Here is a 15,136-nt window from a genome sequence, read left to right on the forward strand (position 1 = left end):
CACAGTACATTAATGAAAATGAAAACTACTTTTTAAAATATTTATTTATTGGCTGTGCTGGGTCTTCCTTGCTGCATGCAAGTTTTCTCTAGCTGTGGCAAGTGGGAGCTACTCTTCATTGTGGTCCACGGGTTTCTCATTGCAGTGGCTTCTCTCATGTGGAGCACAGGCTGTGGGCATACAGGCTTCAGTACTTGGTGGCACACAGGCTCAGTAGTTGTGGAACATGGGCTTAGTTGTTCTGTGGCATGTGGAATCTTCCTGGACCAGGAATCGAACCTGTGTCTCTTGTATTGGTAGGCAGATTCTTATCCACTGTACCACCAGGGAAGTCTGGAAAATAAATTTTTTTAAAATCTGTGATTTCATAATAGTATTGTCTTCAAAAACTATCAGTAAATATTTAATAATGCAGTGTAGGCTGGTTGTTTTGGATAGTCAAGCATAAGATTTTAGAACAGACTTCTTGTAGATCCGTGATTCCTATGGAGAAAACAAAACCAGTAATAGGATAAAGCATGGCTGTTTTTCAACATTCTATTGTACATGTGCTAAGCTTGAGTCACCTCAGTGAATATTGATAAGCTGCTTGTATAAATGATGCTGTATGTTTCTTAGCCATGAATTATGTTCTATGTTTCATGCTGTCATTTTAACATAGGAGCCTTTTAATACGTATGTAGGATCACTATTTTTCTATATCACAGAGATAACTAGAGAAAAAAATCTTGTGTTCCTCTTAATGCTTATAAAATTGCTGCATTCCAAAAAAATTTGAGTGCATGTTGTAGAAAAAAAAGTCTAAAATTATCTGAGAAGAAATTGAAGCCATTTCTCCTATAAAAATCAAAGTAGGATTTTTAAATAATTTAGAAATGGATTTATTCACTACTATATTGTCTGTATTTGCATAAATACAATGTATCAAAAATAGAAAAATTACTCTGCCCTTTCATTTAAATGTTCAGGCATATACTAGTTGTATTACCTTTTTATTAACGTCAATTCTAATTTACAAGTAAAAAGATCATTTGGAATCAAAAAGTGAAATCTATTGAACTGTTAAAAACTGAGTGAATAGAAATGTTTAATGGCAGGAAGAAGAAAAAAAACAACGGTGAAGAAAGAGAAACAAGGCACAAAAGAGAAGCTATTTTGTTCCTTTGTCACACACACTTCCAGCCTCGTTGCCCACTCCTGGGCTTAGTAAGCAGCACTGAGAATGCTAATTGAGTCCTGGCTTCACTGAGAAATTCATCGAAGACTCTTTACTTCCTATCCACTCCCTGCTGAACTATCTCCTGCTCAACTTCCTTTAAGAAAGACAGAGAAACAGAAAACTTTCCTAAACACACTTAAGAAATGGGCAAAGGTCTAAGGGGAAAGGTTTTCTAACTGCCAACATCAACAAAAGAAATGCTTCAGTGCACCTCTTTGCTCACGGACCTTGTTCATTTCTTCCTTCTTGAAATCCCCCTCAGTTTTTTAGTTTTTCAAAAATTTTTCTCCTGTGACACTGAACTCTTTCGGTTCCTCTCCTGCCTTTTTGACTGGTCCTTTGTTGTCTCCTGTTAGGGGTTCCTAAGTACTGAGTTCCTTCCTTAATTCATGGTGTTCCCTGTGATTTCATTCATCCATTCATTCATTTAAGAAATACTTATCAAAAATCTGTTACGTACTAGGCACTGCAAACATAGCAGTCAACGGTGCTCTTGGAAAGGGACAGTATAAAAGACAAAGGCACTCATAATCCATTCTGAACAGCCCACCTATTCTTCCTGCAATAATCATCTGCTCTTGTAGTGGCATCTACATTTCTGTGATGTTGGTTCGCCCATTTATGCCACCGGCTCAGATTCAGAGTTACCAACCCACTGAACCACCACCCAGAGCATCGTGTTTAGAGTGTGGATCCTGGGGCTGCGCTGATTGTGCCCAGATTCTGATTACACTCCTTCCTAAGTGTTTGGCCTTAATCGTTCTGTGCCTCAGCCCCCTGTGTGTTAAAGGAGACGATAATAGTGCTCACCTGATTTGGTTGTTCTGAAGACTAAGGGAGTTAATAAAAATGAAGTTTATAAAGCAGTAAGACCTCAATAAATGTTAACTCTTTTCACCAATTGAATTTCACAAATGAACTTCAAACTCACAAGGTCTGCAGTCAGATTTGCTCTGTTTATTGTTCATTCTAGTCACCCACTGTAGAAACCCAGGAGTCAGCTCTGTCTCTTTCCATTCCTTATCCCCACACATTTAATAAACTGTCCTCTCAGGTCCTGCAACCGTGACCTCCTATTTCTGTGGTTCGGGACTTCAACACCTCTTCCAGGCCCTGCTTCTTATTTCTTTGTTTCTTTCCCACCTATTCAGTGTCAGATGAATTGGGTAATGACACTTCACTTCATTAACATTCCAAGTACAATTCCCAAACTGGTGGCCAGAGGGCCAACTCAGCAGGCTAATATTTTGTGGCTAGCCAGAAATATTAAAAAATAAAATTTGATGTCATCATGCAAGGCATACACTCCCTACGTCAGCTTCAATCTCCTCTATTCATAAGGCTTTACATGCATTTACGTCACGTTTGTTCTGATGCCCAGGCAGATGGGTTTCTGACCTCTAACATGAAGGGTGATGGGCCCACACTCCGTAATATACCAGCTTTTCACTTACCAGAACTTCCCCTCCCACCACTCATTCTCTCTAAGCTTATGCTCCTGACATTTCTTTTTTTTTGAATGAAATTTAAGCTTCATTGCCCACAAATAAGCTTTATTGGATTACAGTCATGCCCCATTATTTTACTCTTTTTATCTATGGCAGCTTTTGTGTTGGAGTGGCATGGTTGCATAGTTTTTTTTGTTTTTGTTTTTTAATTTTATTTTATTTTTAAACTTTATAATATTGTATTGGTTTTGCCAAATATCGAAATGAATCCGACATTTCTTATCTCCCTGCCTTTGTTCACGCCCTCTATTCTTCCAGGTTTGTCCTCCCAACTCTGCTTGTTGAAACTGTTGTTTCAAGATCTTTCAAGATCTTTTTCCAGTTCTCTACCCCCATGAGGCCATTTCACATCCATCTAATTTGGCAGTCATCTGCTGCTCAAGCTATTAGCTATTTAATCACAGAGGATTTGGCCAAAACCTATGAAAATTCTCCTTATAAACCTGCAGATATGCAGGCTTCACACCTGCTGAACTCTCTCTTGATCCAGAGGTTAAAAATCCCTTATAAATGCAATCTCTTTCCCTCTTATATGAATCTTCCAAAATGTGGGTGATATTTACCTTAAGCAGTTTGCAGATTCTACATTGATTTATAGCTTGTTTTTGTGCTCTCCTAACTACCACCACTCCTTCACACCCCAGCCCACCCATGCACACAGTTATACATCAAACATGCTCAGTTTTTAATTACTGGATTGAACTGAATTATTTATAAAGTCTGGATACCAGTCTGTGAACTGACTAAGCAGTCACTATTTTATAAAAATTGCATTGCTTGTAAGATCAGAGAAATTTATTATTTTATATTATACAAGGGACAAACACACCTTTCTGGTAATGTTTGGTTGCCAGACTGTTTTCTCTGCTATAATTGCCCTTAGACATTTATTTCTTTTGAGTTATTTATGACAGCTATGTCTTAGTAACCCAAAAACATGTGGAAAGAATTGAGTAATTTAGCTTTCAATTTAGGTCCAAATAAGAAATTTGAATTTGGAAAACAAAACATCTGACCTTTTAAATTTTTATTTATTTATCTACCTATCTATTTATTAATTTATTTTCGCACTCAGTGACATAACTTCCATTTGTTTCCATCAGATCACTCTTACTGACCAGTTTTATCTGCTGTTGGTATTTGGAGTCCCAGTGGCTCTGCTACATTTTTTTAACATGCTCACAGGGCACATTCATGGTTGATCAGGTTGTTCTGTTCTCCCACTTGTGTTATTTTATGTGGGGGACATTGTCCTAAACAGATTATGTGTGTTTGTTTAATCATTGCAGGAATCTTATGAGCATTATTATCATCCCCACTTGACATCCCCACTTAAAGAATGGGTGAGCTACAGACACAAAAGGTTAAGGAACTTGCCCTGAGTCACAGTGGAGAAGGTTGTGAGAACCAGAATCCGAGCCCAAGTCCTTGCTCTACACCCTAACGCAATAATCACCCTGACTGGCTGGCCATTGTACTCAGGGTTGTCAGCCAGCCCAATGGTGGCCCTGACTAGGGCAGAACAGTCTCTTTTTACCATTCTGAGATGTTTCTAGAGCTCCACGGACAGAGAAGAGATGAGAACCACTGGGGTTAAGTATATAGGTATAGCATTTCATTTAAAAGCTAGGTAGCCTCCCACCCTGGTTGCTCTGCCACTTTGGTGTTAGTAAAGTGTCACAGTGCCGCCCATGAAGGAATTACTTAATGGGAGGAACCCGAAGAACTGTGCTCCGAGCTGCCAAGAAATGAATCAAGAGGAACGGAGCAGAATGGAGGCAAAAACATCTCTCTAGAATGAGAGGGGAATCCTTTTTTTGTTTTGAAAAATTTCAGAGCTTTTATATCCTTCAAGGTCTTAAAGCAGACTGTGAGTACTAAAAGAGTTTGTTAGATTATAATATAAAAATGAAACCCACTAAAGACTGTCCATTTGCCCCTTTTCCCCACAATTATATGACTTGGTTGCAAAAGAGTAGCATGAGATTTATACATTTGGTGGGGTTTCTGTTTTTTTTTTTAAAAAGAGTTTCTCTCCATCTACAGTTTCCTTAAATATTTCATCTTTGCATGAATAAGAAGGTCATGGATGAAATTCACATTGATGTTAATTAACATCCTGATACACATGTGTGGCCAGATGTTTACTGTACAAGCCTGAAAGGTAAATATAGTCACTTGGGTCTGGCCCAACATATGAAAAGGGGATCGAATAAAATGAACTGAAAGGGGCATGATCTCAGCTTCCTCACTGCTCACTGAGAAGAGAAGAGAGAAAACAGGAATTATAGGAGGAGCTGTGGTAACATTTTGGAATCATTTTTCAACTCTTCTAAAGAAGCAGGATAAAGTTAAAGTACTCCAAAGAATAACTGAAATGTGTTTCCAATTTGTTTCCTCCTATTCCACTCTTAACCCCATTCTTTTAAAATCCCTCCCATTATTAGCATTCTCTGGTCACTGTTTTATCTATTGATTTTCCTTTGACCAGACAAAGCCAAGAAATTGACGTGTGAATTCCTTACAGACAGAAGTTAAAGATGCCAAAAGAATAGTGGTACTTTGGAAAGTTTTCAGACTCTTTTAAAAGATGATGCATCGACAGAAAGAAGGAAGGGAGGGAGGGAGAAATGGGAGGGAAGGAAAGGAAAAAGCAAAACCCTTCATTCATCCTACTATTAGGGGACAAAACATACACACCCTAGAAGTTGAGAATTACGTTTTATTAGATGGACATACTGAAGACTCAAGCCTGGGAGGCAGGCTCTCAGATAGCTCTGAGATGTAAGGGAGGAGCCAGGATATATAGGAGTTTTGCAAAAACAAACCAGGTAGTTTTACATCAAAAAATGTATGCTAACTAAAGAAAAAACAAACATCTCAAGTTAATGAGGTTGGTGCTTTCCTATGTGTGGAAAGATTGAAATAATTCGGTCTTATTGAAATGATTCCTTTGATAGGCATCGGAACTAGGGCCAGTATCCTGTTTTTCTCCAGGCAGAAACCCCTTGGGGTGAACAGTCTGGAATGATTGCAGACAAGAAATTGATGTGTGAGTTCCTTATAGCCAAAAGTCAAAGATGGCAAACGAATTGTGGTACTTTGGAAAGTAGCATGCTTGGTTTCCTTACGTGGCACACAGTATTCTTCATCCACACTATGAAGGAATATTCTGAGGTATCTGCATAGCGTTGTCGGGAGAAAGAGCCAGGACTGAAGTCAGAGGACATTATTCTGTGATCTTGCAAGTCACTTCCCCTTTAGGGATCTCAGTTTCCTTAATTTTGAAACAAGGTTGAACTAGCTGTTCTCTAAGGTTTTTACATTCTCCTTTTTTCAATTAGTTGTGTTCCTACTGGCAAGCATTTTTATTCCCACTTGGTAACAAAGAAAACAAGACATCAGGAAGTTAAGTGGTGTGGACCACCCACTGTGGAAGTGCAGGGGCCAAAGAGCACATTTCTGAGCAGGAGGCTATCTTGAGCTGCTAAGATTCAATTCTTTATTTTCCATCCCCAGTAACAAAAATTTCACCTTGAGGGCAGAAACAAAAATCGAGTTAGAGCTCCTAGTAATTAAATTTCCTGCAGTAACTCAGAATATAAATCAACCACTAACTGGATGCATGAGAGTTGCTCAGTGTTGCAACTTCTTTTGTCTTTGTCAAGAAAATTAAAGAAATACTGGTTCACATTTTTATAAAATCATGAAAACAACAAGCCAGACATCCATAAATGATAGATTGAGCTGTGGTTAAGCTCACTTGGATTAATTATTCTGAGTTACAGCGAAGAACGATGCTAATGCATCCCCTTATTCTGCTGACAAGAGCATCCATCAGCTGCCTGCTTTGGCTTCTGTGTCACCAATAAAATCCACTAAACCAAGCCTGTCTCCCTTTATACTGCCTCTCATCCCCTAAGTAGGAAGAGTTTCTTTTTTTTTTTTTCTCACTGCATTTCCCTTCATAACTCCCTCCCACTAACTTTGAGAAAATAAAGGAAAAAGAAGATTTTCTGGTATAATTATATTTCCCCTAATTTTTATTTTGCTTTGAAATGGAGACTATGAATATAAGTAGAAATTCCAAGGCAGAAAAAAAAGAGGACACGCTCATAAACAGTAGGACTTAACCCTCACCTGAAGGAACTTCTGGTCCCTCTTTGTGAGCAATTCTTCCCAACGATGAAATATTAAACGAAACTTTCAGATTCCCTGCTCACTACCTGTGTGTTTGGACATTTCCCTTAATCTCTCCAAACCTTAGTTTTCTTACCTGTGCAATGAGTTGTTATGAAATTTAAATGAATGCAGACTTGTGAAGGATTCCCTGATGGCTCTGCAGTAAAGAATCTGCCTGCAATGCAGGAGATTCATGTTTGATCCCTGGGTTGGGAAGATCCCCGGAAAAAGGAAATGGCAACCCACTCCAGTGTTCTTGCCTGGGAAATCCCATGGACGGAGGAGCCTGGCAGGCTATACATTCCATGGGGTCACAAAAGAGTCAGATACGACTTAGCAACTAACCAACAACAACAAGAAGACTTGTAGAACATTTAGAACAGTGTCTGAAGCATAGTAAGCACTATAGTAAACTAGTATTACTTCTGTTATTTCTCCCTAAGCAGTGAGTATCTGCTGGATTGTCTCAAACTCAAACACTTCAGAAAAAGAATCTTTTTTACAAGCAAACAAAAACAAATAATTAGAACCTATGGGAAAACCCCCAATAAATTTGGAATGGTAGAACTAAATTTTGTGTTGCTTACATTGTTAAACTGCAAATAAAATTTACTCATTGGATCCTAAAAAATGAAAGAAAAAAACACTTCAGCAGGGCCTCCCATAATATCCTAGTGCAAGGGACATAAGGGAACCGTTGATGTAATTCAAGTTGTAAATAAAATCATTACCCTTAGAAGAGATTTTTGGCAGGGTGTTCCAGGTTGTTTGAGGCCCTAAACCTTTCTGACCTCCATGGGTTGATCACTAACACATTCCTACTTTGTGAAAAAGAGAATCCGTCTCCTCCTAAGAATAACTGTCTTCCAAAGAATCATTAGCTGATAAATCTCCAGCTTTTTCAAGGTAGTTTTACTCAAACAATTGGGCCATTCAATTAACCATCAGTTGTGTGATTGAACTGAAAAGTCAGGGCAGCCCATCAGAGTACCTCCACTGATCAAAGAATCTCTCAGTTTAACTTTTGTTCCTTTGATAATCTGGACATAAAAGCTCTTCAGAAGCCTAATCTTTGTTATTTTCCCCTCTGCCAGCATTTTAGAAATGTCTGTTCATAAACCTGTCCTGAATTTTGGCTCTGACTGAAAGATCTCCAAAACAAAAGCCAATTTCTTTTTTTCCCCATCTTCACTTGATACCAGCCTAAATCAAATACATATATTTAGAAATGGGTTTGAGTCATTCTAAGATTGAGAGGACGATAGAAGTCAAGTTCTCTTTATATCCCTAGAGGGCAAATCTTGGCTTGTTTCATTGCCTTTGGATTCTGAAGCGGTAATGTAGTCACAGCAAAATGATGTCAGACATTGCAGAGAAAAGCTCACAAAAAGCAGCTTACACAACAGGGGGAAAGGAACACTTAATCTTTGTTTAGCATGCAGTCACTGGAAATATTAGCTGCTAGAGGAAATCTAAGTAGAGTGCACAGAGAGACAGTGACCTCTTGCATGTTGATGATGATAAATGGTGCATAAGGGGAGCCCTGGGGATGATAAATGCTGACAATGTTTATAAATAGACTTCTCTCTAGCTGATCATACCTAAAGGGACAAACATCATTCATAATTATGACACCATTAAAATAAGCATTTTTATTTTTTGCTTCCAGATTTTACATTAGCTTTTAAAGAATAATTCCAACATAAGGTACATAACAGATTTCAGCAACACTGAAAATTTTCAGAAGCACCCCTTGACTTTAGGCTTTAAGGGTGAAGCCTCTTCCTCAAGTGCAGCCTTTCTTTATGCCTTTGTGCATGCTCATCGCTAAGTCGTGTCCAACATACCCTTATGTACAGCCATTATTGCCTTCATTCATTTATTTATTCCCCCTAAAAGCTTCCTGCTTTGCTTCCTGGGCCACTTCCTGTTTCAGATGGAACCGTGTTGACTATCCGGCACTCCCTCCACAGTGTGACTTAGGATAGAGCAGCAGCCAACACACATTGAGTGCTGGGCACTGTGCTTACTGCAGTAACTTGTCTGCTTCCAGCACTCAAAACCCTGTGATGTGCATGTTCTGGAGATAAGGAGGTGTCATTGCCCTCAAGCCAAAAACCAGCCTGCATGCTGGAGATGAGCAATTTGCTTGTTTCAAGGAGATAGAGTGACACTATGGCCACTTGCAGGGTGTAAGGAAGATGAATTTAGGAAAGACTATAAGTCTTATGAGGTTTGGGCCTTGGACAAGGTTTTGCAGGGGAGGGTATAAGGAAGCAGGGAATAGGGTATAAGGAAGCTCAGGATTGGATGCTATTGGAAATAGAACAACTTGGTGATTAGGTGTTTTAATAAGCCATCAGTTATAGAGGGGGATGAATTAAGGTTGAAATTGTGATTGGTAAAGAAGCAACTATCACCTATATCAACTAGGATGGGGCTCTTCAGTCATTTCTGTGCTTGGACAATGCTCACGTTTTGTGAGTGTTCACACAGGATTACAGAGAGGTCTTTTCTGGACGTCCATGCATGCTCAGTTGCTTAGTTGTGTCCAACTGCCTGCGACTCTGTGGACGGTAGCCCACCAGGCTCCTCCGTCCCAGGCAAGCATACTGGGGTAGGTTGCCATTTCATCCTCCAGAGGATCTTCCCGGCCCAGGGATCGAACCTGCATCTCCTGCACTGGCAGGAGAATTCTTTACCTCTGTACTACCTGGGAAGCCCTGCATCTAGACAGTCAATAGCAATCTTTGGCACATTGGCTTGCAGATGCATCACACTATGATTTCTTTGTTGCAAGATCCTATTGGTCTCTTACTCTTGAAGGTGAAAGTCACTCAATCGTGTCTGACTCTTTGTTGACCCCATGGACTGTACAGTCCATGGAATTCTCCAGGCCAGAATACTGGAGTAGGTAGCTGTTCCGTTCTCCAGGGGATCTTCCCAACTCAGGGATCGAATCAGGTCTCCTGCATTGCAGGTGGATTCTTTACCAGCTGAGCCACATGGGAAACCCAAGAATACTGGAGTGGGTAGCCTATCCCTTCTCCAGCAGATCTCCCCAACCCAGGAATCAAACCAGGGTCTCCTGCATTGCAGGTGGATTCTTTACCAGCTGAGGCTACCAGGGTAGCCCCTCTTACTCTTGAGGCTTGTGTAGTCTTAAGAAGAATAGTAATTGCTAACATATTTTAAGTGGTTACCATGTGATAGGTACTATTCTAAGCCCATAAAAACATATTAACCATGTTATGTATCATAGCAATTGTATGAAATAAATAATATTACCTACTTTTTATGCAAGAATAAAATTATGGTGAGAGATTAAGTATCTTGTCCAAAGTCATACAGTCAGAAAGTTGTTGGGCTGGAACCTAATTCCAGGCAGTCTGACTCCAGAATCCATGATCTAAACCATTTTGTTGTGCTGCAACTGAAAGCCAATCTTTATATTGCTGCATTATCTAAGGATTCATACCAAAAAATTTAATATTGAAGAAAAGAATTGGAAGAGCTTATTTAAAACGTGTTGATGAATATGGAAAAATTATCCATAAGAGTCCAAATCCACCTTGCAATGCAAGAGACACCAGTTCAATCCCTGGTCCAGGAAGATCCCACATGCTTCAGAGCAACTAAACCTGTGCTCCACAACTACTGAGCCTGTGCCTAGAGCCTGCGAGCTGCATCTACTGAAGCCGGCATGCCTTAGAGTCTGTGCTCTGCAACAAGAGAAGCTACTGCCATGGGAAGCCTGATCGCAGTAACAAAGAGTAAGCCCTGCTCAGTGCAACTAAGGAAAGCCCACGTGCAGCAATGAAGATTCAGCACAGCCAAAAAAAAAATAAATAAATGTATCTTTTTTAAAAAGAACTCAAATGCAAAAACAGGCAAAACTTCTCAAATATCTAAGCATTTTAATGACACATCATTTATGTATACCATAATATGACTCTACGTACTTACAGATGCAGTATATATACATATATATGTGTGTGTGTGCGTGTGTGTGTGCATAGTTGTTATAGTATAGCAACTACAAGAAAAAAAATCACTATTTCTGCATTCTTGTGCATTTTTTTGTCTGAGAATAACACCATCACATGTACATGGCATTGATGCTTTCAATTTTAATTTCACAGATGAAAGAACTCGGTGTCATCTTCTACAACTGCAGCTGCCTGGTCCTAGATTTACAAAGGATATTCGCTTTATATAGTTCATTAAAATTCAAGAGCAGAGTACCTCAGACCTGGTCCAAGAGACTTTATGGAGTCTATGACAATGAAAAGAAATTGCAGCTTCAGTTGAACGAAACCAAATCTCAAGCATTTGTGTCGGTGAGTTTTGCTCTTTTTTTCTCCTCCTCCTCCCCTCCTTCCTCCAAAAGCCCTTTATTAAGTTGTAATGTTTGAGTGCAATCTTATGTTGGGCAAAAATGAATACGACCAGTCTATTCTGACATATCCCTGGAAGAGTTAAAATATATCCATTCTTATACTCAAGCACATTCTGTCCCTAGTTACAATAACAATACCTGTTAATAATCATTCCTAGTTTCAGATACTTTGTGTTATCTGGTTGGATCCCCACCATCACCGGTTAGGTAGACCCAAGATTATGACTGTGTTTCAAATGAAGATAGTGAAGTTTATCGACTAGCACAAAGACCATCAGATGGCAGGTGCCAAGAGAAACACAAGCACCCAGGTCTTCTGACACCAGATGCTAATTTCAGTGCCTTTCACCAATGATTTTCAGACTCGATTTTAGCAATATAACCCTCTGAGGAAACCCTGCTGTGTAAAACAGACAAAAACAGAGCTACTGTATTTGATTGGGGATAGAGGGCAAGAGGCCCTTCCAAAAGGTCAGGGCACAGTTTCCAGGCCTCTGACTATACTTGAAAGCCACCACCTGGATGCCCACACACCATAGCTATCCCAAACAGTATTGCTGAGAGTGGGCAATGTAAATATCTGAGCCTGCAGTCCTGGTCTTCAAACTTTAAAGCATCTAAGAACCAAACAGGGAACCTGATTGAAATGCAAACTTAAGGGACTTTCCTGGTGGCATAGAGGAACACAGGTTCAGTCTCTTGTCTGGGAAGATTCCACATGTCACGGAGCAACTAAGCCTGTGCTCCAGAGCCTGGGAGCCACAACTACTGAAGCCCGAATGCCCTAGTACCTGTGCTTCGCAATAAGAGAGGCCACTGCAATGAGAATCCTGCACACTGCAAGGAAGAGTACCTCTGCTCTCTGCAACTAGAGAAAGCCTGAGCAGCAGTGAAGACCCAGCACAACCAAAAACTAAAAATAAATAAATAAGTTGTATTATTGTTATTCAGCTGCTGTTGTGTCTGTCTCTTTGTGACTCCACGGACTGCAGCACACTAGGCCCTTCTGTCCTTTACCATCTCCTGGAGTTTGTTCACATTCGTGTCCATTGAGTTGGTGATGCTATCTAACCATCTCATACTCTGTCGCCCCCTTCTCCTTTTGCCTTCAGTTTTTCCCAGTATCAGGGTCTTTTCCAATGAGTTGGCTCTTCTCATCCAGTAGCCAAAGCATTGGAGCTTCAGATTCAGCATCAGTCCTTCCAATGAATATTCAAGGTTGATTTCCTTTAGGACTGACTGGTTTGACCTCCCTGCAGTCCAAGGGACTTTCAAGAGTCTTCTCTAGCATCACAATTCGAAAGCATCAATTCTTTGACTCTTTAAGGTCCAACTCTCATATCCATACATGACTATTGGAAAAAAACATAGCTTTGACTATATGGACCTCTGTTGGCAAAGTGCTGACTCTGCATTTAATATGCTGTCTAAATTTGTCATAGCTTTTCTTCCAAGGAGCAAGCATCTTTTAATTTCATGGCTGCAGTCACCATCCACAGTGATTTTGGAGCCCAAGAAAAGAAAATCCATCACTGTTTCCATTTTTTCCCCCTTCTATTTGCCATGAAGTGATGGGACTAGATGCCATGATCTTAGTTTTGGGTTTTGTTTTTTTTTTATAAGTAAGTAAAAAGTACAAACTTATAGTTCCCCCACCCTCACCAGGATCTGATCCACTGGACCTGGTAGAATTTTGATTTGAATCAGGCTTCTGAATTGATCCTGTTGCTCAGGTAAACTTCTCGGTACCATTCTCCCAAATTAATATGGCTGTTTCTCCACTGTCTTACAAGTTGCCAACAACTTTTATGTCACTGAAAAGATTTTCATAGAAGAGGAAATAGTAGCTCTTTTCCCCATTAAAATGAAAGCACTTTCTGAAAATTTAGAAGTGTTGCGATAGAGAGAAAATTGAAGTTGCTTGTCTTAAATAAATTCATGTAAGTGTGAATAACATAAAATGATAGACTATGGAAGATTTCCATTAAGTAGAACTAAAAAGCTCCCTTTTTTGGTATGCGTACAGGTCAAACAATGCAGCAGCATATAGCATATCATCTAAGGCATTTTAGTAATAAATTTATTGCATATATTCAAGTTTGTTTCCTCGTTAGACAACCCTGTAAAACAAGAAAATCAGATATTATTCTCAATTTGTAGATTAGTTGCAATAGGAAATTTTCCAAGGAACCCTTAATCCAGATTAATGGCAACATTAATGGTAACATGACACCCCAAGGGTCTAGCAGAACAGCGGGAAGCAGCAAGAAACAGGTGAGTTATAAAAGTATTTCAGATAATTGCTGGATTTTGAATTTACAGTTTGAATCTTAGAGATGAATGAATATGGTTGTTGCATAAATTTAAATTCTGACCCTTAAAAAATTGGGGGAGTCCTCCTTTGTTTATCCCAAAGTTAACACATCTACTTCAGAGAGAGGGCCCAGGCCTTTAGTAAAATCTATGAAAATGCAAGGGCTTTGTTATATTCCTCGTGCTAAGTCACTTCAGTCCTGTCTGACTCTTTGTGATGCTATGAACTGTGTAGCCCACCAGGCTTCTCTGTACATGGAATTCTCCAGGCAGAATACCGGACTGGGTTGCCATACCCTTCTCCAGGGATCTTCCCAACCCAGGGATTGAACGCTCTTCTCCTGCAACTCCTGCACTGCAGGCGGATTCTTTACCTCTGAGCCACTGAGGAAGCCCAGTGCTACAAAATAGGTTGAGCTTTTTTAACAATTCTTTCCTTAAGCTATGATCTTTTAAACCATGTGGCACCTTTGTTTTCTATTTTTATTTAATTATTTTAAATTATTGTTATTTTATTTTCCATTTCATATTAATATCTCAAGCCCACCTTTGAATTTCAGTTCAGTAGATATTAATTCAACACCATTTTTTACAGAGGAATCAAATCTTACAGACATAAGATCAATAAAAGTCAGAAAACCCCTAATATTGGAATTGGTATCATTTGCCCAGAGATCCTTGGTCTCACCTCTGTTACAACATTAATCACATTTTTGTAGCTACTTGTTTATTGATTATCTCTCCCACTATTTTGGGCTTCCATGGTAACTCAGATGGTAAAGAATCTGTCTGCAATGTGGGAGACCTGGGTTCAATCCCTAAGCTGGGAACTGGGTTGGGATTCCTGAGTTGTCCCTGGAGAAGGGAACAGCTACCCACTCCAGTATTTTGGCCTAGAGATTTCCATGGACTGTATAGTCCATGGGGTCGAAAAGAGTCAGACATGACTGAGCAACTTTCACTTTCCCACTTTTTTATAAGGCTTCAAAGATCATATCATACATTGTACTCTCTTCATCGTTGTTACTTCCAGTACTTCCCTCAGGCCTCCCTAAAGCAGCAGTAAATTTTGGTTTGGTTCTATTAGTAGTAATATCAATAAAAAGTTCCAGAATACATACAGTTTTCTGAGTATATGTGCCAAACAAATGTCAGGGCAAGTTTATTTAAGTTCAAAATATTTGTTATAAATTATCTTAAAATAGTATATTATATTTTTATAGGCTTACAGTCCCAACACTAAATTAACACACAAAATATATATTTGAGAGCCTTAAGAATTATCATTCCCCAAATTAGATTTTAGGTGATTAATAACTTAGCACGCTGCTGCTAAGTCGCTTCAGTCGTGTCCGACTCTGGGCGACCCCATAGATGGCAGCCCACCAGGCTCCCCCATCCCTGGGATTCTCCAGGCAAGAATACTGGAGTAGGTTGCCATTTCCTTCTCCAATGCATGAAAGTGAAAAGTGAAAATGAAGTCACTCAGTCGTGTCCGACTCTTGGCGACCCCAT

General features: G+C 39.6%; 1 protein-coding gene across 2 annotated transcripts in view; it reads left to right on the plus strand.

Moving 5' to 3' along the window:
• PLD5 (phospholipase D family member 5) overlaps positions 1-15,136 on the plus strand; it is a 419,990-nt gene that overhangs the window by 381,422 nt on the left and 23,432 nt on the right. For both annotated transcript variants that reach the window (XM_027564717.1, XM_027564719.1), the window contains one exon: positions 11,052-11,249. In XM_027564717.1, coding sequence (XP_027420518.1) covers positions 11,052-11,249 — 198 coding nt within the window. The remainder of the gene's footprint in view (positions 1-11,051; positions 11,250-15,136) is intronic.

Source organism: Bos indicus x Bos taurus, chromosome 16 (genome assembly GCF_003369695.1).
Source record: "Bos indicus x Bos taurus breed Angus x Brahman F1 hybrid chromosome 16, Bos_hybrid_MaternalHap_v2.0, whole genome shotgun sequence".
NCBI lineage: Eukaryota > Metazoa > Chordata > Mammalia > Artiodactyla > Bovidae > Bos > Bos indicus x Bos taurus.